At 36.1% G+C, this 27,672-nt stretch overlaps 1 protein-coding gene across 2 annotated transcripts in view; it reads left to right on the top strand.

Annotated features, from left to right (window-relative positions):
- The first annotated feature begins 10,926 nt into the window (after positions 1–10,926).
- Positions 10,927–27,672, top strand: part of Glra2 (glycine receptor alpha 2) — a 195,824-nt gene continuing 179,078 nt past the window's right edge. The window contains exons 1-3 of one of the 2 annotated variants that reach the window (XM_057759574.1): positions 10,927–11,143; positions 11,327–11,504; positions 13,623–13,756. In XM_057759574.1, coding sequence (XP_057615557.1) covers positions 11,437–11,504; positions 13,623–13,756 — 202 coding nt within the window. In that variant the 5' untranslated portion in view covers positions 10,927–11,143; positions 11,327–11,436. Of the gene's footprint in view, positions 11,144–11,199; positions 11,505–13,622; positions 13,757–27,672 lie in introns of those variants that run through there. The other variant, XM_057759575.1, reaches the window with a different exon arrangement.

The raw sequence follows: 27,672 nt of genomic DNA on the forward strand, positions 1-27,672 counted from the left end.
ATAACATTATATCGACTAAATAAAGAAAAGCACAGAAGAACACAATTTATGAACACTTTACAATATGAGTAACTGTATAAGATTTCTGTATGTGCTAAAATAACAAAGTAGAGAGAGGATAATAGGAAAATATTTAGTGCATAAATTAATGAGAAATAACAGTGGATTAGCACTTGGTGGTTTAAAGAGGTATTGGTACTTTTCTTTGTCTTTTAGATTTTTGTTTGTGCGTGTGAGTGTGCGTGTGCATGAACTACAATGCATGTGTAGAGGTCAAAGGTTGACTTTGGAGAAACTGGTTTTCTCCCTGCATCATGAGTTCCAGGGATGAAACTTAAGTAGTCAGGCTGCCATGCAAATATTTTCAGAACCTGAGCCGTCTTGTCAGCCATGACTTTCTTTGTCCTGTACCATCTGTGGTTACACAAATATTTGTTTTGTTATTCTTATATACAGGTTACCTACACTCCATATATTTTTTAAAGTATATACTATTCCATAATGTACCATTTTCAAAATGCAAGGAGAATACCAGTGAGCAACAGAGCTAACAAGAAATAGAGCACAGGAAAAAAAAAAAAAAGAAGTCTGAGAGAGAAAGCAAATTCCCGTGCAATGAATGAGTCATGGACACAAATGACTTTAATACTCACTATTATGAAGCTAGGGATGGGATGACTCCATCAGTTCATTTGATTTGTGCTTACTCGGTGTTTTCACATTTTAATCATAAAGTCACAGTCTATTATTCTAATGTAGTGTTTGTCATAAAGCACTTCAGCATATAACCAGGAAGTTTATGCACTGGGTTGCTTGCTGTATTTTCATTCCAGATTATATGTCATGCTCTTTGGTATTATAGGGTTACTATGTCATATTCCTAATTAGTAAAATATTTGGGACACTGTCAAGATTATTTTTGTGAACCTGTCAAAGAAATAATTAAAATGTAGACTGAAGAATACATAAAAGAATATTCACTCGTAAAACTTTTGGGTATCAGCAAGTTAATCTCTCCATGTGATACTGTAAAAGTATACTGCCATCATATTATTTTCATCTTTGCATATGTAAGTCCTTAAACATCACAAACAATACTTTACCTCATTGTCTTCAAAGCATATCCAGCACTTCACTTATTATAAGTGTTCATCCACATTTGTTGGCTGGCTAAAATGTATTAATTAGTTATATGAATGCCATCACTGATCCTAACACCTCTCCAGCTGCAACTAATTTTTAATACAAAAGCCTTGCTATTATTTTAGTTTGAACTTTTACTTTGTCCAAAATCACTTTTTTTTTAAATTTGTGGATACAAATCCAGAATAGACATTTCCTGAAGTGAAACTAGATATTAGTGACATCAATGTAAACTCTGAGATCACTCCAGAAGAAAATTTTGCTAGGTCATTAAAAATAAGATAGGAACATGAAAGGTAGTTTCAAATCAGAGAATATAAGGCATGTGATCTTGAAGCAGTCCATTTTTTTGTTATTCATTATTTTCATCTTTACAATACAGGAAATGAGGAACTTTCCTAACACAGTAAATTGTTACTGCCTTGAATCTATCCTCTAATTTATTCTCTGCCTTCTTGTTATCTGCATTTCTCATTTTAGCCAATAGAATAGGAATCATTTGCCATGAAACATGGCTGGAAATAGAAATTATTTCAAGTTGGGCACATTTGTGGTCTGTGAATACTGAACACTAACAAGTTGTTGAGTTCCAGTTCTAAAATGACTTCCAAGTAATTTAATCCAGAAATACTATGTACAGTTAGTCAGTTGTCTCTTTGGAAACTACGAAAGCTATAATTTTACATTTAGGCCCCCTAGCTTTGATACTTGTGGTATTGCATGCTGGGTATCTCTGTGCATTCCACAAACCACAGGGGACAGAAGCAAACAGTATTTCTGAAAACAAAAGAGCATGAACGCAGAGTGACATCAGTCCTTGGCATTCTTGCCCAGTGGGCGATGCTAGCCATTGAAGACCACCTTAGTGTTTCAAAACTAAAGTTTGCAGCAGCCTACACAAATAAACATGCAAAGGCTATACTTCCTTCCTCACCTTCCTGCTGTCATTCTTGTCTTCTCAGCAAATGAAATAATGGGGCTTCCAGAATACCTTTCATTTCCAATACAACTATGTAAGGAAATGCAGGACATATGTGTATGTGAGTCACCATGTAAGACAAGAGTTGCCATGAACTCTGCATGGGGTATCTGGGTCTGAGAGACAGACCCTCAATAATGCATTTGTGACGGTTAATTTTTTGTGTCATTTTGATTGGTAGGAAATTCCTTGGAACTGATAAAACATGATTTCTGGTGTGCTGTAAGTGTATTTCTGTAGGAAATTGGTGCTAATCAGTAGAATGAGTTGGGGACATCCCCTGGATACAGGGAAACAATATCTACTTGGCTGGGTATTGTCTTGCTTTGACATATCAGAACTTCAAAGTCTCAAGTCTTTAAATCCAGCACTTAGTGAGTAGTCCTCTGGGTTTTCAAACCTTTGGTCTTGACCAAAATATTAAACCATTTGCTTTTCTCATTCTATGGCTTTCTGACTTTAACAAAGTATCTGGTATCTTTGGATCGCCAAACTTTAGATGACTTGCTACCCGTTTTAAGCCTTTAAGCTCCTATCATCATAATAAGTGATCTTACCAATAAATCACCTATGTAACCATTTACATACAAAATTATACATAGTTAAGCAATAGCAATCCCTCATAGGTATCTCATGACTTTAATCTCGTGATTTAATAAATATATCAATCCATTAATACTATCTCAGATTGTTTTCACTATAAAATCTATTCTAATTTAGAGCTATAAGATAAGAATATGTTAAGGCATGTGAATCTTTCCCACATTTCAAGAGGATCATTTTATTAAACTAAAGTTAACTCTATTATTCTTTGTGAAGAAGCAACATCCACCAATTAAAGATTTTATGAAACAACTTGGTGATTTATTAGTTCAAGTTTTCCTCAACTACTCAGTATGTATCAATTGTAAATGAATATATTCTTTTACAACTCAAACTTTCTCTCTTTTTTTCAAATATAATTTTGTTATACATACAATATATCATTATTTAATTTACTTATTTTACAACAAAGCATGGTATACCAAGTTGAGTCAGGACCAAGCTCCTCCGCCTGCATCAGGACTGAACAAGGCATTCCACCACAGGGAATAGGTTCCAAAAAGCCAGCTCATATATCAGGGACAGGTCCTGGTCTCATTGCTAGGGGCCCCACAAAAGATAATGCTCCACAACTGTCACCAAGATGCAGAGGGCCTTGGTCTGTCCCATGCTGGCTCCCTAGTGTCGGTCCAGAATCTGTGAGCTTTCACAAGCTAAGGTCAGCTGTCTCTGTGGGTTTCCCTATCATGATTATAACCCCCTCCACATCACTCATAAAATCCTTCCACCTTCTCTTCAACTGGACTCCCAAAACTTGACCCAGTTCTTTCCTGTGGATCTCTGCATCTACTTCCATCAAGTACGGGATGAAGGTTCTATGATGACAATTAGGGTAGTCACCAATCTGATTACAGGAGAAGGCTGGTTCAGGCATCCTCTCCATTATTACTAGTGATACCATTCTTGGACATACACCCAAAGGATGCTCAATCATACCACAAGGACATGTGCTCAACTATGTTCATAGCAGCAATATCCATAATAGCCAGAATCTGGAAACAACCGAGATATTTCTCAACTAACAAATGGATAAAGAAAATGTTGTATATCTACACAATGGAGTATTACTCAGAGGGAAAAAAACCAATAACTTCATGAAATTTGTAGCAAAATGGTTGGAACTAGAAAAAAATCATCCTGACTGAGGTAACCCAGACCCAGAATGACAAACATGGTATGTACTCACTCATAAGTAGATAGCAGATGTAAAGCAAAGAATAATCAGACTACAATACTCAGCCCCAAAGAAGCTAGGTAACAAGGTGGACCCTCAGGGGGACAAATGAATCTCCCTGGGAAGAGGAAATAGATGAAATATCCTAGGTAAACTGGGGGCCAGAGGAGTAGAGGGGAGGGGATGGGACATGGGATATGAAAAATCAGGATGGTCAAGTTGTGGGTAGGACAAAGGGGGAGAGTAATGAAAGAGATATCTTGAAGGAGGGAGCCATTATGGTGTTAGGGAGAAACTTGGTGCCAGGGAAACTCCCAGGAACTCACAAGGATGACTCCAGCCAACTTTCTCTTTTAAAATAGAGGGAACAATGTTCACTTTGAAGAAGACTACATAAGAACTGGCTTAGTGTCCTGATGATGGACATTTATGTATTAGACATATACCTGTCCTTTCATTCAAGAAATTGTCTCTGTGACTTCTAATACTGATTTTCCGTGAACAATATTTGTGCACAAATATTAATAGAATGGTGATCAAACTGTAGAACATCAGGATATTTTTATTAAAAATAATTATAGGTTTACAGTGTGCTTCCAGTGACTTAAAGAATAGTATCAATCACACATGATGAGAAATAATTCTGTTCAATTTGTTAATAACTATAGAAAGTATATTTTTGTCACTTAATCATGAATGGTAGAAAAGTTACACTCTTCTTTGGGGGAAAAATGTGGGTATCCATTATTATCCTGCCCCCAGAGTGTGAATAGTTTTGAAAACTTTAAAGTATTATTTACCTATTAGATATTTTTAGGATGGGTATTTGTAGAGGATACTGGCATTCATCTAAAATGTTTCTTTTATATATCTATTTAAAGCATATTTAGATATAGAATGATATGGATTGGTCATCGTGTGTTTATCTTTATATCATTATATGGTGGATCAAATATTCTCACTTTTCTGACAAGAAAAGTACAGAATGAGGATTTCACATGCTGTGACCAGTTGTGACTTGATGAGTTAGAAGTGTAGGAGGACTAGACTTCAGGATGTTCATTGCTTTGCAAAGAAGACCTTTTCAAAGCTCTGGAGTCTTACTGTCCTTGAATGTAGGATTGCCCAAAGAGCAAAGGCAAAACTTAAAATTGAACAACTAGTAGATGCCAGGAACTGAAAATAAGAGCATTAAACAATTGCTTATCTATGATTATCTGTGAATTTCAAGAGTATTCTACATAAAAATATTTGAAGTGATATTATCTACATGTTACATAATATAAAAATGAGGCTCAGAATGATTGTATGACTTTTCCACAATCCCATAACCAATGAGAACTTGTTTCAAGTAAATTAGATTGGTAGGCTTATACATGGTTTTATATTTCACATTACAGACTTGTGATCCACTGAACATGATTTCCTCTCAAATTATCATAATCTTAAATATTTGATTTGTAATAAGTAATTTTGTAGAATTATTTATGGTTCATGTATAATTATGTATATGGTTACACTTAATTGGAATTTTTGTATATACATTAAAGTTGTACCTTATTTTCCACCAGTATTGTTATTATACCTATTGTCATTAGCACTAAATGTATGGGAATGTAATAACAGATTGAATCTGCTATCTCTGTTCATCTTAAAGCTTATATAAGTGTATTAGTCACTGTGCAAACATTCTTGGGAGAGTCAACTCAAGGAAGAAAAGGGATTCTTCTTGATATATTGTTTCAGAAATTTCAGCCAATGATTTTTGGTTCTATCTCTGAGCTCATGTAGAGGTAAAACATCATAGTGTGGAATATATGATACAGTAAATATTCTCACACCATGGAAGCCACAATAAGAAAAGAATAGGATACAAGGTATAGCTTTCATGAACACATTCCCAATGACCTATTTCCTCCAACTAGGACCCATTTCTTACAGTTTTGATGACCTTTTGATAAGACATTCAATTATGAGTACATTACTAGGTTAATTTATTGATAAGATTATTCCCTCATGATTTAAATTCCAATTTAAGATCACATGATCTTCATGACAGAGTTTCCCAACAGCATGTAGGGACATAGCCCCACCCATTGGGGGCGTGTTCGCCTCGGGCTAATGTTTACGGATAAATCTGCCGGGCGTGAGCCCAGCAGCCCTTTTCTTTTGCTCCGCTTTTCCAGTGCTCCGCGGGAACCTGTGGTCCTGTAAGTTTATTTCCTTATTAAAGCTGTATATATCTATATAATCTGTCTGCATTCATTTGCGCCGCCACATTTGGCGCCCAACGTGGGGCTATTTTGCCCCCGACCCGGCACAGGGGGGGGCGCAAGCTCCACCCTTCCACTCCTGGCTAGAACCTTACCAAGTGGTGGCCAGTGACCATCTGAAACCCAGAGACAGATGGGCATCCCCTCTCCCAACAGAGTTTGCCCTCAGGGTTGGGGACATCTTTTAATGGTTGGTTTAGGGTTGAGGGGATGGGGTGATATTTTTTTTGGAAAAAAAAAAAGAAGAAGAAGAAGAAGAGGAAGAAGAAGGGGGTAACTGGTTTTTTGGGATGATTGGTATTTGTGAATTACTGTCTATAAAAAAATGTACTGGTACTGTTTCTTGTATATTGATATGTTAAATATTAAATATGAGTGTTCCTACCTCTATTTTTGTATGAGTATGCTTATAACTTTGTCCATATTGTATTGATACATCTACCATATTACATTGTACATTTCTACCTCTGATACTATGACATTGTTTACAGTTAAAGATCATTGTCTTCATATATTGCACAGTTGTTTATTCTTTTAGTCTTCAAAGTTAGATAGGTATTGAGAATTATATGTTTGTCATATTTATTTTTAAGTTTATCAGGTCTTTTAGTTACATAGAGATTATATTTAGTATAGATAGTATGATCTTCAGCCTCTTCGAAGAGCTGTAGAAAATGGCCTTTAATCTAACCTAAAATTTCTATGCCAAAGAGACACAATTACTCCTGACAATACCACTCTACTCCCGAGAAAACGTTGAGCACCAAAGACACTCCACTGGGAGCTTGTCTTCTTGGCAGAACTGGCCTTTGGGTTAAGAAAAGCCCATACCTCAACTTCTGACAAAGATACAGAATATCCCTAAGTGGATAAAACAGGATTGTCTTATCTTGCCAAGACAGGGTAGGATAGTCCTAAGAAAGTTCCTTGCCTTTAATAATGGTATGCCAGTTATGTTAGGCCTTAGCCAAAGTTGGTTGACTCAACATTGCAAACGAGACTTTGGGTGATTGCCCAGGTAGTCAGTTGTCTCTGTCAATTGTTGCACATTTTGGATATATCTCGATTGTTAAGTAATATTTATTCTCTTCTCAGATCTTTGACGGAGTTAAAGATTATATAATTGTAGTTACTCTCTATGTTATTTAGACTCCTTGAGATAGAATGTTTAGCAAAAGTTTTGTTCTCAATATTGTTTGTTATATTTATTATTTGTTATTATTGTATATAGTTGTATTTGGTTTGGTTCTATCTTATTTAGACAAAAGGGGGAGATGTAGGGACATAGCCCCACCCATTGGGGGCGTGTTCGCCTCGGGCTAATGTTTACGGATAAATCTGCCGGGCGTGAGCCCAGCAGCCCTTTTCTTTTGCTCCGCTTTTCCAGTGCTCCGAGGGAACCTGTGGTCCTGTAAGTTTATTTCCTTATTAAAGCTGTATATATCTATATAATCTGTCTACATTCATTTGCGCCGCCACAACAGCACACTAAAAACCATATTCATATCATTTTTTTAAATTTGATTGCCATTCCACATCAATGCTTAACACTAGGTAATCAAACTCGTATATTCATAAAATGGTAACATGCTTATAAATCAGACTTTGGAAGTATTAAGATTTGCTACAGTAGGAAGAGCTGATAGAGTTGTGCAGGTTAGAGAAGACCTTCTTAAGGGAGGAATCTTTAAATGTAGTTGAGCATTCCACGAGATTAAACCTTATAGCAAGCATAAGAAAATAAACACGCTTTGAGGGGACAGGCTGAAAAAGGGACAAGATTAGGCACAAACTAAGTTTAGCCAGATTTATGAGTGATCTTTAGACCATATTAAGTAATTTTCTTGTTTTACCTAAAGGTTGGTGAGGAACCATATCATTAAGTAGATGCTATGTGTGATCAGATTCTAATTTTGATTCTTCATTGTTGTTGCAGCATGTTGCAAGAGTTTGCTGGTTCTAGTGAACCAATAAGATGACTAAGACAGCACCATAAGGATCTCCCAACTGGGGTCAGAGAAAATAAGATACAGAAAAAATGGGTAGACTTGAGAAATAGTTGGAAGACAAATCAGTGGGGCTTTGTGAAGACTTCATTTGGAAACTGATGGAAAGGGCATCACAGAGAGTTGCTTTGTCCATTGGTTGGTGATAGTGGAATAGATATTGTATAAGATCGGGGAAATTTTAAAACAGTTTATTTTAGCATGAGAGAAGTTTGAAGACATTTAGAGATATGAAAAATATTAACAAAGAAGCAGATGGATAACTATATTTTTGGTGTGTGTATAATTTACAGAGAAAGACAATGGTAGTTATAGTATCAAAATATTGGCTAATATAGTAGAGTATGAGCAGAACTGAGGTCCTAGAGTATAGTTTTTAAGAAATCAAACTTCTGTAGGCCATATGTTAGACGGTATGCCTGACAAGAAGATGGAAGAGGAGGTATCTGGGAGTTCACTCTGTCACAATGGGAAAAACTTTGCAAAACGAGAGACCAATGATATTATATACTATGGAAATGTCAGGAAAAAATAAAGGTAGGTAAATGTTCTTTGACCTCATATGCAAATAATTCATTGGCAAACTTGATGAGAGTTCTTTCTGTGACTTGAAAGGGGTGGAATCCAAATTAAGGAAAGTTGAGAAGTAATATAAAGAGGGTGAACTTGATCCTTTCTAAATTACCGTTCAGATCTAAAATAATGTAGTGTCACAATTTTGTGCTAGGAGCTGAGTGTCTCTGTGTTACAACTCACAATATCTACCTCCTCCTGGTGCATTGCATGGCTCTGTGTTTAGAAAGAAGGAATTAAAAAATATTTACTCTGAGCATCATTACAATCTTATATTTGTGACAAAACAATTTCTTCTACTTTTATCTCTACTTTATTTTGGAAATATTCTTAAGCACATACACACACAAACATCACATATGATTTTTCCATATTGAATAAGCTGAAGAGATACATATCGGGGAAATTTTTTTTTTTTGACTGAAGTACCAGGACTGCAGAGACACAGTCAGGTCTAGAGTTTCTATGTGGATGAACTTGGAAGGGACTAGATTTGAAGCTGGAGTACAGGAATGTCTCATCAAAACACACACCACACAGTTTTTTTTTTTTGTTGTTTAAAATGAGTCACTTTCTTTTTCTAGGATTAAGAATTATGAAAACAAATGTGGTGGAATTGATTTTAAATGTAAGCAGAAGGCATCGACACTGTTGCATTTTATCTCAAAAGAAGTCTAGAAAGTTTCACTGTCTGAGTGGCGTAAAAATCTGGTGAAAGTTCATTTGTAGCCTTGCTACTCAGTGTGTGACTGTGGACCGAAGGTAATCATCCTTAGCTAATAAGAACTTGTTAGAAATACAGAATCTCAAGTCCTGAGGCAAGCCTGCAGTGTTAGAATCCACACTTAAGTAGGATCTTCCTGTGTTTTACATTAAAAAGAAAAAAGAACTTGGATATTTTAAAATTAGAACCTACCTTCCAAAAAAGCATAGGATTCTTTGTTACTTTACTCTTATATTTAAGTCAATCCAAGGAGAAACTTGCCATTTATGAAATAAATGTAATGACTGCAGTGTATTCTCAAATCAAGCCCCGTGGTGGAGTGCCAAAGTGCTTCAGGTACTATATTTAATGGATAAAAAGCAAGTTCCTCACCCAGTTCGTGGTGGGACACACATTTCCAAGTGCTACCAGTTACTATTGTTTAACATTTCCCCTTCCTTTATTTATCAATAGTCTCAGTAAATTCGGTTGGAGATAGCAGGTTACCTGATATGCTTTTGTACCGGACTTAGAAACTTTCATTATTTTCAGTCTCTTTAGCCAATATGGGAGAAGAAGCGCAACATTTCATTAGTCGACCCTTCTTGATGATTAATACCTGTAATGGGGAGAAGAAACTGAACGCCAAGTCTCACTTTTCTTTGCATTATTTCTATCGTGAAGCATTGTTCAAACCTTAACCAGGGCAGGAAAAGATTGCTACTGCCCCCTGCTGGCTCATTCTCTCCCCTTTCGTATTTTATCTGTGTCTTAAGGATTTTGAGTCACTGAACTGTAGAAGGAACTTTCCCAAGTAGGGAGACAGATCCTTTGGGAAAAAGAGACTAAAGTCAAATCAAAATACCCAAAAAGCCCAGAAAAGCATAACGATTCAATTATTGATCCCCGTGAACCTCTCTCTCTCTCTCTCTCTCTCTCTCTCTCTCTCTCTCTCTCTCTCTCTCTCTTTCTTTTTTCTTACACGAAAGCTTCTCTTTGCCGAGGAAATGCACCCTCCATGTCAGCACAGGACTTCTCTTTTCTGCTGCCTTCCACTGACCAGATGTTGACTTCCTGCACCCAGTTATAATTTTAGTACTCCAAATCTCGTTCTCTGCTTTCCTAGTTACTTTTCCAACGCCTAAGCCTCATTCACGTCTCTTCTGGTTCAAACTCCTATCCCGCAGACTAGCATTTCTAGGAGCTCAAACACTTGCCCCTCTCACCTTTTCCCTCTACTCGGACCCTGGTCGTCTTCGCACCCCTTTCAGTAGCCCCCTCAACAAAGGATCAGTCACTCTCTGCATTTCAACAGCAGGCGCATCTCCTCTTGAATGCCTCTCTCCGACCCCCGCCCCAAGCTACTGAAAAAGGAAACATGCGCACTTGCACTTCAGAGCTAGGAGCTGTCCGAGTGCTGAAATTTATAGGCTGGGTAAGATCACGTCTCCGTCTCTTTCTGTAGCCCTCATTCCAGCACAGGATCTTAGTAATTTTTCCCTCTTTCCCCCAAACACTCCAACACAGAGAGTCCTTTTTTCTCCCTCATTTACAACTTCTTTTCAAAAGAGAACATTTCCTAAAGAAAGGGGCTTTGCTGAATAGAAAAGATATAAAACAAAAGCTACACCAGCCCGACTTCCAGCATGGCATTGTCACCAGCCCCCTTTGCATGGTGATGCGATTAAGGTAGCAGCATTTTTATTATTCAGGAAAATCAGCTAGGGGATGCATTAGTTCTGAGGCTTTGTCTCTCCTGAGCTAACTGATGGTCCCGAACCTCGGTTTGACCTGACCATGTTGCCCAGGACTGGCACTTTTTGTTTTTTCTCAGCAAACTGTACAACCCCAAATCTCTTTTTGATTTTCAAGGAAACTAGATTCCTGCCAGATTTTCATCTGGACAATAAATAGACACTTTGTCCCAGTCTTCTCTCTGGAATCATTTCGGGATATTTTCCACAAGCATCACAGAACCAGGAATGAACCGGCAGCTAGTGAACATTTTGACAGCCTTGTTTGCATTTCTCTTAGGGACACACCACTTCAGGTAGGTGAAATGATTTTGCATGCTGATATTTTGCACATGTAAACTGTTTGAAAGAGAAAGTATGCAGTGTTCTGTTTGTTTTGTCCCTGCATCATACTATTTTAATGTTGTAGAGGAGAGTTTGGTTTCTTTTGTTCATTTAAAAAAGCTTAATTATGGTGGGAGGGAGGCAAATGTTCACAAAAGCAAGTTTTATGTTGCATAGCTGCACTTTGTGCATTTCAAAACACATTTTAGAGTAAGTGTGATATTAAGATTAGACTAGTGAGTTGTGTACTCTTTAAATTTCTATATATGGTTGATGTCTTTTGCTTTCAAATTCTTCTGGAAGTCATTTAAAGGGATTTTTGGGTGCAATGTTCTTTTTTCATATGGTGAAAGTGATTGGATTGATTTCCCAAGAGTATGCTCATTTTATGTAAAATAAATAAGAATCCTGAATCTCAGCCAACTTGGGACTTCTGTTATATTTCACCAACTAGGAGCATACTATGAAATCTATGATTGAGAAAATTTTTCAAGTAGTAAAGATCTTTATACAACTCCATCCTACTGTTCAGTCTATTTGAGAATTGATTGCATACCAAAATTTAATTAAAATGACATCTTTGTATTTATGCCTGTATGAGAAATGGGGTGTGCATAATTAAAACAAGTGAGAAGTCATTATTTGCATGCTTGCATTTTCAAATAATTTGTTAATTGTGAAATCAATTGATACTTTGAAATATCAATTTTATTGCCACCGAATGAAATAGCCAGTTAATGGCATAGAGTAAGACAGCTTAGTCATAAGAAAAATTTATTAAAACAAAAATGTGGGACATTTAATGTTTTACAAGATTTTATGGTATTTTTTCCACAGAACCAAGTGAAATTGAGCACATAGAAATAATGCTATGAGTACTGGGAAAGCCCACTATGTTCCTTTCAGATTTACACCTCTTACTATCATTAAGAAAGAGTGTAGGCTGTGTTTTTATTAAAGTCATCACCATCATCATCACCATCATCACCATCATCATCATTGGCCTCACTCCAACCACCATCATAATAAAATAATACTTGATTAATCAGATGAATCTGCAGATGAGAATGTGAGTATTTCTGGATGACTGTACCAATTTTTAACTCCTACCAAATGTTCATATCATCTTAGCACTTATAATTAATGCCTCTGATTTGCTGGCATGAAATGTGGTGTTATCTTAATGGCAGGAATAATAAATTATTTAAAACACATTCAGACACACATGTATATGTAGACAATATGTACACACGTTAGTGACATTCAATCAACTACCGATGTATTGTGAAAGAATTCAATTTGCTACAAACCAAATATGCCATTTTTATATGCTTTTTATGACTTCTAATATGGATACGAATATCTGAGAAATTTTCAATCACCCTTTACTGGTTTTGATAATGTAAGAGGTAGACTGGTGTAAAAATGATCTCCCATTAATGCTTTATTGGAGGCTCAACAATTTATATATATTCATATATGATAAGAACTGATAAAATAATGAAACTAATATACTCATTATTGATCTATTTTAAAATGGTGGTGAAATTCCAAGTGGAGGTTGTTTTTTTAGACAACACATTGGAAAAGACTAATGCATGTTAGCTGCAATAGAATGGTAGCAAGTGAAAAAATATGCATGCAATAATTAATTTTATTATTCAGTTCATCTTATTATCATATGTTTCTCATAAGGGATATAAAATATATTTAAAGGTGAAATGCAACAATGTTTATAATCATAAAGAAATTATTTTACATTATCACATGAATTTCACAACCTGCCTTTAGTTTTCTGATAATTTCTAAAACAAAAAAACCTTTGTATAGCCATAAAATATGGAACCTGAGTCTATATACATTATCTCACCTTCAGCAAAACAGAATTAAAGTTCAGAAACATGGGTGACGTTAATCAGGATTTATCCTTTTCCTGGGCTGAAGTTAACTTTAGAGAATGTCCAGTTCAGAAGTTGATCAAAGACTTCAGATCTTTCTTCTTGTTAGTCATTTTTGTGAAAATATGGTTTCAAATATTCTGAATTAGTTCTCAGAGGTTAAAGGTGTAATTCTTGCTAAAATGTGTTTAGGGAAGGTGTCTGCAAAGACCATGACTCCAGGTCTGGAAAACATCCCTCGCAGACCCTCTCTCCTTCAGATTTCTTGGATAAATTAATGGGAAGGACATCAGGATATGATGCAAGAATCAGGCCAAATTTTAAAGGTAGGTTTCAGTGAAAACTTCATGCTACAGCTTTGTGAAATTTTTCAAGTGTCACAATACCTTCCACCAAGGAACATTTTTAGACTTTTTATAAAAGAGAATTGCCAAGTATGTCATTTGTTTTACTTTGGCATTTTCTTTAAATTATCTCTTGATTTAAGGATCTTAAATTATACTTAGCATTTGGCATGTTCAAAAACTTTCCTTGCTTTTATTCTATTCTACAAGGAACCCTAGTGTCAGAGATTATTGTCACAATTTCTATTTGGTTTAAGTGGAACTGTGACTGAAAGCAAGTTCAAGAGCAAATGATAGAGTTTGCCTACATGAACATCTATGAGGAACCACACCAAGTTCAAAAGTTACACAAAAACACACACTTGTTTTAAATATCTATATTAAAGTAAAGTTTACATTTCAATATAATACATGATATTTTGCATACTATCAGGCCTCTAACTTTTAGACTTTGTAAGAAGAGGCTTTCATTTAACATATCATATATTTTCAATTCTAAGTTACTTAAATATCCCAATTGCTGATTTGAGATTAATTATCTGAAATTAACAAAAATTTTAGGAATCTAATGTATATCTGTCAGAGATGATAGATACTTTTATTCATTCAATTGAGAGAGAACAGAAGATTAATTTTGCTCTTGTTTGTTTAACATCAAAAAATATAGTTAATAATCTGTAGAAGTGGTAGATTTATCCATTTTCATTTTACTCTGAATCAGGAAAAAAAGCTGTATTAAGAAAAAAACAATTGTTGTTAGAACTGAATTGTTCTAGTGCTTTTGTTTTTAATACATATTTTAAATGTCAAATGTCCTTTCTAAAGTATTGAGTGTAACATAATGCACTGTGAATTGTTTATGGTATTTTATAAAGGGGGAGACTTTTAATCTAACTATTATGTAGTAATTCATGCATCAATTTGGTTTTGATCATCAATAATTTAATTACATTACTTTCCTTGAGTTTTGATTCCTATCATTGGCAAGCATGCGCATGAAAACTAAGTTCCAAATTTACTTCTTCCTTAAATGTAGTGCCTCTGAATATACCCAGGTTTGAGCATATTCTGTAAATTGTATATCATAATTCTGGCAAAAGAAATATCTTTTTAATTGAAAATATTGATTACAAAGACATCTAAGTTTAGTCTTTCTAAAGAAAACCTTTTAAATTCATTAAATTATCTGCAATTTGGTGGCCATTGCTCGGGAACTCAACATTTAAAACAAAGGTATATGAGTAACAAGCCAAGAGTCATCTTTCAATAGGATTGGTCACTCACATATTTAGAGTCTAAATTTATATGGGAAGTCCTTCTGTATATGTGTTGCTTTTATTGGTTAGTGAATAAAGAAACTGATTTGAGCTCAAAGCAGGGCAGAACAGAGCTAGGTGGGGAAATATAAACTAAATGCTGAGAGAAAGAAGGTGGAGTCAAAGAGATGCCATGTAGCCACTGCCAGATGAGCTGGAACCTTGCCAGTAAGCCAGAGCCACATGGTGGAACATAGATTAATAAAAAGGGGTTAAATTAAGATGTAAGAGCTAGCCAATAAGAAGCTAGAGCTAATAGGCAAAGCAGTGATTTAATGAATACAGTTTCTGTGTGGTTATTTCGAGTCTGGGCAGCCAGAAACGAACAAGTGGGCTTCTTACAACACTAAACCATATGGAGAATACTGAGCAATGGGAGATACTTTGGAAAACTGAGACATGAAATGGGTATATTCAAAAAAAATTCAATGGGAAAAGAAGATGCTACATGAATAATTATAGTATTTGAAATAAATTAACACCATTGGGTAGTATGGATAAAATACCAGAGGGTCCCTTAAAGTGGAGAGACAATTTCCTACTAAACCATTCATAAAAACCTCATTTCATCCAGAAAAGGAAACTTGTTATCTTTGCCTGATAATAGTAATTTCTTATCACTGTCAAATAGTAAAGCAAGCATTCATGTGACCACTTACTATTTTAATATGCACATAGGATGAACTATCATTTTCATGAGTTTTTTTTCCTCTTCTGTTTCTGCTGTGGATGTCACTTTTCATAAATGACATTTATGATTCTAAAAGATAAATGAATGAGGAGGTTGAGATTATCTGTATAAAACCACGCCTTTGTGATTTGGCAAACATGTAAAGGAAAAATATAGTATTTGGAAAGGATTTATACAAAATAAATGATGAGAATGTCACTTTTGAATCTAAAGCAAATGAATGTCACTTAGCTTTTTATTCTCCCTTTAATTCTCTGCTACAGTAAACACTATTATTCCTTCACAACCTTATTTACAAAGACCATTTATATCAGACCAGGCCAAATACTTGGCATCTCCCAAGGTGCTCTAGAGAGCTTGGTCTTTCAATGTGAATGATTCTCTAATATTTCAAAATAAAACAATTTCCTATCCTTGGCATTTTAATGGAACAGCATATGTCTAATAAGATGAGTATGCATACTTATGGATTGTCAATCTACCTTAAACAGCACTTAAGAGGGCAGAATGGTATCTTGTTTCACATAGGCATTAGTTGAATAAGGAAATAAGGAATGGAAGAAGGAAATTCAGATTAAATTGTGCAAATTAATGCTTCTAATTAACTTAGTAGATCTTGAGTGTAGAACTTAGGATATCAGTAGACACTGTGACAAATAAAAAAGATCTTAGCTTAGCAGAGAAAAAGAAATTAAAATCAAGATATTGTGGGGAACTTGGAGTATCAAGAACCTAAGAAGAAAATCACAGTACTTATATTTGCTTGGTAATGTATGAGTGGGAAATTTTATATAATATGTAGAAATGAGGATCAATTAAGACAAACAATGCATCTAGAATAGTGAGTCTCTTCGTAAAGAAAATTGGTTATGATAATAATAAACATTATGATGAGGATGACATTGACAACAATAGTGATTAGGAAGTAGAAAGACAATTTTTTTAACCACCAAAGAACAAATGCCAAAGTCAAATATGGGCTACTACAGCATGGAGAATGGCTACTCTACGAGGCTTAGGAAATCTTAGGGGATTTCTCTGCCTTACTTGCTGTTCTGCATTGGAAAGAGGAAAACCAAACACAAATGTATAATTTTTCCCTACTGGAAAGCTTTTTTTTCCCCAGTGTACTTTCAAGTCAGTAAAATATTGCATGTCCATTCCATGTCCCCAATGGACTCTGAAAGATGTCATAATGCACAGACATATACAAAAGAAGATAGATGTAAGCTAGGAAAGGAAACCAGAAATGATTCAGTCTTGGGTCCTGTAATTGAGAGACATTCTTAGAAACTATAGGAAAAAGTAACTTTTCTGATGTGCTGAGGCACAAGTGTATAAACAAAACCATGAGTCAGAGTTGCCAATTGAATTATATCTGTAAGATCCATAGAAATGCGATTCAGATCCTGTCAAAACTAAAATTTTCAAATTTCCCTGTATAGATGAAAACACAAGTATGCCCCATTCACAATTACCTTGTCCTTAGACTGTGGCAAATATTGATTCTATACCAATAGAGATGCTTTTTTCCTCCACTTGGGAAATCTGCCTTGTTTTAGTTGATTTATCATGGTGTTGTTCCATCACTCTATTACATTTGCCTTTGTCACTCTTATTGTATCTTGAAAATGTCATGTTAAACATTAAACATTCAAACATGGATAATATGCATTAGTTCAGTTTCACTGTTTTTGAAGTAATTTAATACAATTTTCTTTGAAATTAAATTAAGCCAGTGGGAACAAACACATTTCTCTGTAATATTAGGGGGGGATGTTCATTCCTCATCCTTATGCTTGCCATGCAAACTGATATTTCTCATGTCTAGAGATCTACGTTTAAAAGTGTGATGTGTGACATTAACACCTACATTTGCATTCAACATAGCTTTCTGCAATTTCCAATGAGTTAGTAGCTAAAGAAAAGCTTCATATATAGTTAGAGCTAGACTGATCCTCTTCCATGAAGCCAAATGTTTTCAAGCTTTGTCCTTTGGAGACTCTGTAACTCAATGTAATTGAAGTTCAAATATGAATTTCAATCCTATCCACCTGGGACAGTTGGAAATAATCTCTTTCTCAGCTAGGGGTAAGGTAGCCAAGCATGACTATGTCTTTGATCGCATGGACATTGGACCTTACTGTGAATTCTAAAAAAGAGGGACATGATGCTTCTAAGTATAAGGCATGAGTCGGCAGAAAGTAGCAAAAGCCCTCAGATACCCTAAGAAGTACTAAAATCTTGGTTATTCTGAGATCTGTGTTTAGTAGGAACTACATAAAACATTGACTCAGTTACCTTGGTGGGAATTAGGGAATCATATGAGTTACACATTGTGCAATTATTTTCTTCACAGAATATTCCTATTCTACTTTAATTTGAGATTTCCCAGATTTAAGCAACAGGCTTGTGGTAAATCCAGTGTAACTCCTTTAGATGGTAAAAAAAAAAAAAGCTCAATGGAATAATATCAATATTGAAATATATTAGATTATGTAGTAAGAGGCAATTGGGCCGCATCTTGCTGCCCAGCTAGCTTAACCCCCAAAATAACCACACAGAAATTGTATTAATCAAAACACTGCCTGGCCCATTATCCTTAGCCTGTTATTGGCTAACTCTCACATATTAGTTTAACCCATCTCCATTAACGTGTACCGCCACTTGACTGTGGCTTACTGGCATGAATCTAACCAGCGTCCATCTCGGGCAGGAGAACCATGGTGTCTGCCTGTCTCTGCTTTCTTCCTCCCAGATTTGACCAATTGTCACTTTAGGTTCAGTGACATGAATACTACTCAAACATCTTATCTAGAATTCTATGACTAATGTCCTTCTTAAATTAGCTTTCTACTATCATGCCTCATATTACAGTACTGTTGATTTTGTTTTTGTATAATTTTTCATCACATATCAAAACACATGATAGAACTTACAGTAAGGCTTATCAGTTACTTTCTCTAAAAATTATTTGAGAATATTGTTTCTAATCTGGAATTAGGAAGGAAAATGTAGATCCTGGATTTTGGAGTTTCTTGTAATTCAATTTTCTTTGATGTTTTAATACGTGTATAAAAATCATTCTAATTACTCTCATCTCCCACCCTGTCAACCGCTCACTCCCACCTACAATCCATTTTCCACATTTATGAAATTTTTTCGTTTTGTTTTGGTACCCACTGAATAAGTTTATAAGGTCAATAAAATTGGCCAATGGTGGTGCATTCCTTTAATTCCAGCACTTGAGAGGCAAGGGCAAGTGGATCTCTGTAGTAGGAGGCTACTAGTTTGTTCTCAGCTGCTCAGCCCTGAAATAATCACTCAGAAACCATATTATTTGCAATACTGTTTGGCCAATAGCTTAGATGTATTTCTGGATAAATCTTATATCTTAATTTAACCCATCTCTATTAATCTGTGTATCACCATGAAGTCGTGGTCTACCAGCAAAACTTCAGCGTGTCTGTCCCTGGCAGCAACTCCATGGCTTCTTCTTGACTCCACCTTCTTTCTCCCAGAATTCAGTTTAGTTTTCCCTGCCTAGCTCTGTTCTTCCATGCTCTGCTATAGGTTCAAAGCAGTTTCTTTTTTAACCAATGGTATTCACAGCATACAGAGGGGAATCCCACATCAGATCTCTGTGAGTTCAAGGCCAACTTGCTCTACACAGCAAGGTCCAAGACAGCCTCGGTTACATAGAGAAACCTTGTCTCAAAGAACCAAAAAGGAAAAAAAAGGATAATTGGAGGCAAACATGTGGGTAACCAAAGGAAATATGTATGTAGTTGTTTTGTTCAAGAATGATGTTAATGAAGATTTGAACATATAGAGTCCACTGATTGTGTCAAAATTTACTAATTTTTTGTGTGCTGTATGATATTAAAGCATATCTATATATACACCAGTTTCTAACACTTGCCTTCGGCCCACAGATAGTTATCAGTGATTTTAGTTGGCATCAAAAAAGAAAGCGCCCAGAACATTGTAATGATTTCTGACAAAGCACATGCCAAAAGTTTTAGTAGCATACAAGTTAGCATTGTAGACAGGGTGGTGGACTTGGTTCTCAAAGATTAGCATTTATGTTGTGGTTTAGTCACTTTTGAGAAAAGGTCTCTTCATAATTATTAATATATTGTATATTCTTATATCTTTAATTGCCTCATTTGGGTTATGCTGAGAGTCAAATGAGTCAAATAGGGCCATGATTTTAATTGTCTGCAAATACGTAGTTCTGATCAATGCCATAAGATCTGCATGAGATTGATCCTTTCAACCTTCCATCATGGAGTCAGTAAGAGCCTCAGAAGCTATGGTAGAAGGAAATAACAGACTTCTAAAAGTTACCCTTTGATCTCCACAGATGCATTGTGCCACGCACATGCTCAGAAAGTTGAGTCATATTGATTGGCATGTGTGGGTGGATGTGCACACATGTACATACACACACACACACACACACACACACACACAAATAATGAAAAAAAATTCAGTCATGGAGGGAGGAGGGGTTTTTGAGGCCATGGGGCCTCACCTCTGCCTGAGGATCTACTGGTAGTGAATAGTTGGTGGAATAGGAAGAAACATTTTCTTCAGTGGTATAGCCACTGTTAAGGTGCTTATGCTCCTATGACTGACCTCTCACCCATGCAATATTAATGAAACTTATTAGTCAGCAATAACAACAAATAGACATGAAATTAGAAGGCAAATTGGTTATAAAAAGAAAGGTATCATCAGGCATGACAGTGTAAAAAGTGGTGCACATTATCAAGATACAATATTTATAGGCATGGAAATGTTCTGGTAAAATTTGTTATTTTGTATAGCTAATATATTATAATAAAATACTAATAAATCACAAGTTGAATTTGTATAAAAAGGACCATTATCTACAATGTGAGTTATTAGTACAATTCTTGTATTCTTTAATCCAACACTTACTGTGAGTGTCAGAACTTGTCCTTCATGACTATATCCTCATGGATGCTGGAGATTTTTTTAATTAAAAAGAACCAATTAGAATCATTTCAGCACATTGGATTCTACTGATTGTGATTGCAAAGTATATTCCATGTATCACACCTAGTTTTCCTTTCACTAGTTCAGTGGGAACAGTTTTAATGAAAACTGTTATTAAAATAACAGTTATTTGAAATGCCCAACTCTGAAGCCAAGAGGGAGCCATTTTATGAAGGCATTATCTTTATCCGTTCAAATACCATCCAGAATTATTATGTTGGATTTGTGTAAAAAAAATAAACCAAATAAAATTGCATAATAAACTCCCCTCAGTCTTTGAAAAGGAGACCCTGCATTTAACTGAAGTTACTATGGCTTTTGTTCTGATATATCCTCTTGCCCAGTTACTGTTTTTGCAAGGTTCATTACACAAGCATGTGTAATTGATTTCCAATTTTGCAATAAGTGTTTTAAAGTGAACGTTTGATCTCTATAGCATAGGAGTTTAAGAGCAGAAGAAATACACCCATCATGTAGTCTTTGAAAAAGCATTGTATAAATCCTTAGACGATGGCAAGTAATCCATATTTTTATTTTCTTCACTGAAAAAGTCTAAACATCTTATGCTAAGTTCAAGAGAGATTTCTGTTCCTTTTTATCCTGAAGGACAAGTTAATCTATTTTGCTAATAAATCAAGTTTAATTTTAAGAAATGAAAATTAAAAGATAATGACATAAATATCAAGGTGTCTTAGTTAATCATTGTTCATTAATCATTGTACAGTATAACAATTCTAGTAGAAGTGGTTAGGTTTAAAGAAAGGAAAGAATAGTTATTGGTTTATTCTTAATGATGCTACAATATATAAAATATATATGGGATACTACTTGTATATATGACCCTGATAGATAAATAATACTTCAGAATGCATAAACAAACACAAAGAAGTGTTATATTTATATGTCCAGCAATGTGTACTTTATCTGTGTGAGTGATAAGACTAAAACATGGAGAGACAGAATGGACAAATGATATGGGAGACTGAAAGTAGAAGATGTTCTTATTGGTAATAGAATAGTTCCCTTTCTGTTGAATTTGTAGAATTGCTAATATCAGTGTGGTGGCTCTGCAGCAATTCCATGATGAGACGTACTGTGAACTCACATTTGGGTACAAGATGTGATGCCAGATCTACTCAGGGAAGTATTTTCAAGATATAATCTTCTGTTGATGCTCCTTAGTTCTACATATATCTGATAGATCACTAAAGGAAGAGGATGGTTGGGTGTAGGATTCAAAGAGTTTAGAGCAAGCAGTGTGGATTTCCAGGAAACAGTAAAAGCTGGAAAGTGTTGCTTATTTACAATTCTGTTTGATCCAGAGCTATTTATTGTTGCAATTCTGCTGCTCTAGGAGACCTCAGTCACTTTAGCACCAAAACTTTCCTCCATTTTCAAAACCCAAGTGTATGTGGAATTTAATATAATCTCTGATCTTCGAATTTGTTTCTATTTAAATATCTCAGTGTTGATTCCTAGGAAGTACTTAATGTCCAAGAAGGGAGTCAAGATTTCTTTTTATCAGATATTCTCTTAGAAAGCATATTTTTGTCTTCACTTCCCACAAAGGTATTGAGAAATCGGAACTGATTTGTATAGCTTAGAACCTCAAAGTCTCTGTAAAGTATCTCAACTCGTAGGTAAAGCTCACTGTGGCCACTCAAGCTAGGTGATATAATCCAATATAACTTAAAGGTGACCACATGATAGTCACAATGGGTTTCTTGTATTCAACCTTTTCCTTTAATTGACTAATTTTACTACAGGGGCTTAGTAGGAAATATTACTAGATGGATGGTTTTAGAATTTAATAGTAAAACAAATTAGCAACAAAACAGATGTTTGTAACACAAAGCAATGAGCAAGGAAATGGGTATGGTTTTTCCTGATTTGAACATCGCAAAATATATTCATCTACTGAACTGTCACATGAAATTTTACAAATGTGTACAATTCAAGTGTGTAAATTCAAGTTTGAAATACATATCCTGCGCTCCACACTTTGTAAGCTTTGCCTCTCCTGAATCTTTGGATAGAGGTATCTGAAATATTCAACAAATCTTCCAGTCTCCAAAGTTTAACAAGTATAGGGCTACAATATTTAAAGGTTGGTGCTTTCTTTGTAGCATTTTTCTTAAGACATTGTGTGACCATAATGTCTTTACCAAACCAAGGATTGAAACACCGTGGAAGGTTTTTCGAGACAGGGTTTCTCTGTAGCTTTGGTGCCTGTCCCAGAACTAGCTCTTGTAGACCAGGCTGGCCTGGAACTCCCAGAGATCCATCTGCCTCTGCCACCCGAGTGCTGGGATTAAAGGCGTGTGCCACCACCGCCCGGCTTCTTGTGCTATTCTTTTTCCATCAGCTCTGACAGCTGTGGCCTGAAACATGCCCTCTGATTCACAGGCATCATCTGTAAATAACAGACCTAGAGGTCTCTCTAGTTCCCTTCCAACGTTTTTGATAGTCTAAATTAATAGATTTCAGCGTGTCCTTTTGTAAAGTATTGATTCACCCACAGGAGATCTTAGGCACATCCAATCTGCCTAGAGAATTGGTCTCTTCTCTGGGAAATAATTAATTCTGAGCAGAAATTTTGCAGTAGTCCATATTTTATTTATTTCAACTTTCAATATTGATAAGATTGTTATTTTTCCCCATGAAAACCTGGAAATGTACAGTTGGAATTACTGAACAAATCAGCCAATAAAAATTCTTGCCTTAGTTTTGGCTTAGGAGTAATTACTTCATATGCAAGGTTGTTTTTGGAAAAGTAGCTAGTCCATTTATACTTTTTTTTTGATTTTTAGAATTTCATACCCCAACTGTCCTCATTTCCACCCAACACTCCCCCTCCCAACTTTATGACATAATTTTATAACTGAGTCCAGTTAGTGCTGTTCGCGTGTGCATGGGTGTGTAGGGCCAGCCACTGGAACATTGGTAATCTATTAGTGGTCACATTATCAAAAAGAATAATTCTCCCTACTCCAACAACTCTCTGTTGCCAAAAAGCTTCTCGGTTATGGGTAAGATCTGGAGACCAAACTCCTTCTACTCTGGCATTTGGCTGGTTTGCTCTTGTGTAGCTAACCCCAGTTGAAGAGCTCTCATGATCCCATTAGTTGTGTCATGGGCAGAAGGCAGCATTTCAGAGTGTTCTTTTCCATTTTTGCATTATTTTTGCCTCATCTGTTGAAATGTTCCTTGAGCCTTGGTAATTGTGGGTCAGAAATCAGGAAGTGAAATGGTGGACTACCCCAAAGGAAAGGGATATAAAAATCCATATGGGATTCTATTATCTTAGGGTTTCTTTTTTTTTCTTTAAACAATCATTTTACATACCAATTCCAGTTCCCTCTCCCTTTCCTCCTCCCACCCCCAACTTCCCCCACCCTACCCCCCATCCACTCCTCAGAGAGGGTGAAGTCTTCCATGGGGAGTCAACAAAGTCTGTCCCATCACTTGAGGCAGGACCAAGGCCCTCTCTCTGTATGTAGGCTGAGCAAGGCATCCCTCCACAGGGAATGGGCTCCATCTACCAAGATATCCCTTTCCTTGTTCTCCCTCTGTGTCCTTCTACCAACTGGAACTTCCTGATCCCTCCTGTTCTCCTGCCCCCTCCTCTTCTCCTCTTTTCACTCCCATTCCCCTCCCCCATACTTCCAGCTTAGTCAGGAGATCTTGTCTTAGGTCTTCCATTGCTGTGATAAACACCATGACCAAAATCAATTTGAGAATGAAAGGGTTTATTTTCAGCTTACTGCTTGTGGTCCATCATCCAGGCAAGTCAGAGCAGGCACTCATGGAAGGAATCGGGAGGGAGGGACTGGTTTGTAGAGGTTGCTGAGTGGAGTAGTGTTACTTACTGGCTTGCTCATGCCTTGCTCAGCCTGCTTTCTTTTCTGGTTCCAGGGCTACCTGACCAGGGGTGGCACCACTTACAATAGGTTGTGTCCTCTCATGTAAGCCACTAATTAAGAAAATGTGAATATAAATAAAATATATTCTAAGTTGGTTTGCTTACAAAGAATCATGGTTTGAGCTGGGGAGATAACTTAGTCAATAAAGTGTTTGCTGTGTAAGCATGAGGACCTGAGCTCAATCTCAGAAGTCATGTGACAAAAGGTCAGACATGGTGGTGTGTGCTTGGAATCCCAGCACTACAGAGGAGGAGACATATGGGTTCCCTTATGTGCTGCCAGACAACCCAGCAGAGGTTGAAAGACCAGACCAAAAAGAAACCATGTGTCACAAAAGGGTTGACAGTACATGTGGAACGACTCAAAAGTTGACCTCTGACTTCTATGCACATGCATGTACACGTGAAGACACACCCACATGTGTATGTACACTGATAGGAACACTTATCTCCCCTCCACAAAGACTATGCAGATATAACATATTTCATATTCATATATAATTCATAAAAATTATGAAAAATGTTTTCAATAGGATGGATATAGAAGGAGAAATGCCTTCAAAATGTCACTAAATGTCTTCGGAAAAGGATGTCTTTCACACACACGTGCATATACATATATGTGTATATCGATATCTATATATAGATATATACCATACTTTTAAAATATAACATATATTATGAAAATTTATGTATTTTCAAATAGAATATACTTTTACTTTTTGATTATTGGCTTGTCATGCATTTTCTGAAACTTTCTATTAAATAAGGAAGCATGAATTTTTTTTCTTTTTTTCCTCACCCTCTTCCAAATATATTGGGAGTGGGAAGAACGTGCAGCTACCTAGATTTAATCCGTGGCTTCTGATCTGTGCTGTTTATTTCACATAGTAGATAAAGACGCATTGGTGATAAAGCCTCTGCACATTTTGAAGGAAATTAACCCTCTTTTAAAGCATTGCCTAACATGTCCACAATGACACCAATAACATTGCTACTTTCATGCTGTACAATTACCCAATAATGACATCGAGGTTTTCTGGTGATTGAGGGTTGGAAGTGAATGAGTGTTAACCATAAGCAATTGATTTGGCTTGTACACCATTTGTTTGCCCTGTCTTCAGCTTTTGTTTTGTGCAGCCTGAGTACCTGATTCAGATTTTTGTAATCACTTCCCTCCAATTTTACATCTGCATCTCCATTTCCAAGGGGGATATCAGATACTGGATGAGATGGACATAGTTTGGCTAAATCCATACTTATAGTTGTCATGGAATATGAGCAAGAGGTAACATTTTTTTGTTCAGAATTGTGATATATTTTTCTTTGCAACTGAAATAAGTAAGCAAAGTCTTCTCAAAGTAAAACAGTTTTAGAGATTCCTCTGAAAGGAAATGTTGGGCGTGCCCAGGGCTGTGTCTAGTGACTGCGCAACCCTACAGCCACAGTTTTCATCATTTTAGGAGGCATTTTAGTAATTAAATGTTGCTCTAAAAGTTGAAGTCACAGCTTACTATTGCCAAGGTTGCTATGATATGTAGTGTTTTCCCCTCAGAAATATCCCTATTCTTGGGGCTGGAGAGATGGCTCAGAGGTTAAGAGCACTGGTTGCTCTTCCAGAGGTCCTGAGTTCAATTCCCAGCAACCACATGGTGGCTCACAACCATCTGTACTGAGATCTGGCTCCCTCCTCTGGCGTGCGTGCATACATCAAGGCAGAATGTTGTGTACATAATAAATAAATAAATCTAAAGAAAAAAGAAATATCCCTATTCTTTTTCTTGAAATTAATAGCCACTCTGTGATTGGTCCCACAGACATATTGGATCAAATTCTTGGCAAACTAATCCCACTCTATTAGCAGACATATTCTCTATAGCTTTTGAAAAAGCAAGAAGAATTCTTTATAGTCTGGAATACCTAGTTATTTTCTTTCTCCCAGCATCTATATTTCCAAGATTCAGGTTTATTTCTCATGCACATCTGCCCCATTTATTCACAATTCCACTCATTTTTCTCAATAAATATTACCATTTAAAATGCAGCAAGTGAGCTCCTGTTCCATACTTCTCCTGAATTATAACTGAATTTATAACTTATACAGGGTAACTTATACAGGGCTTCCAGAAAACTGTATGAATATGACACTTGGGTAAAATACCCTGGAGCCTACTAAATACAAATTTCCTAAACAGGAAACTTATATTTGCCCAAGAGAAAAAAATTCCTAAACTTCTGTCAACTGTATTTTGTAAATATCACAAATACACATATGACTTGTTTCTTGTGTCCTTTTGAAACTGGGCTTACAAAAGCCTTCCAGGCAGAGTATTATACACCGCCCCCATCCTTACATTGGATTAACTGAAGAGATACCAATGTATAGTTAAAAGCACTGCAGCTTGGAGTAAGAAATCTTTGTGGAGTTTGATGGAAGTAGATAGGTATGTTGAGGCTCCTATTGATTGAATTGTTTTTTCACTGTGGGGCCTTCCTTCTTTTCCCAAAACTTCAAACATATTGTAATTATTTAGGAATTTGAAGCCCTGTGCTAACAATATGTGCCAAAATAAACAGTGCATACATAAAATCTCAAGTGAGTAGGTATGCTGTCACTGTCCAACATTTCATATAAATGCCAGAGTAAATTATCTGCTTCAGTGATAAGGCAAAGGACTTGAGGGGATTAACTAAAAGTGTCCATCAGTGACGTTATGCAATATGCCATATAAATTGCAGAATGACACCTTTGTAAAGAATTATTGACTCCTGAGGGGGGATGAGGCAGGTGCAAGATGACATAGAATTATAGAATGGATAATAAATAGCTCCTACAGGAAAGCTAAGACCAGAAATAGCTCTTGCACTCTTTTTAGAAAATCCATAGTGCAGCTGCTCTGGAGGGCCTGATTGGCTGTATCTTTATCTGAATGCACACAGAAAG

This window comes from Chionomys nivalis, chromosome X (genome assembly GCF_950005125.1).
Source record: "Chionomys nivalis chromosome X, mChiNiv1.1, whole genome shotgun sequence".
Taxonomy (NCBI): domain Eukaryota; kingdom Metazoa; phylum Chordata; class Mammalia; order Rodentia; family Cricetidae; genus Chionomys; species Chionomys nivalis.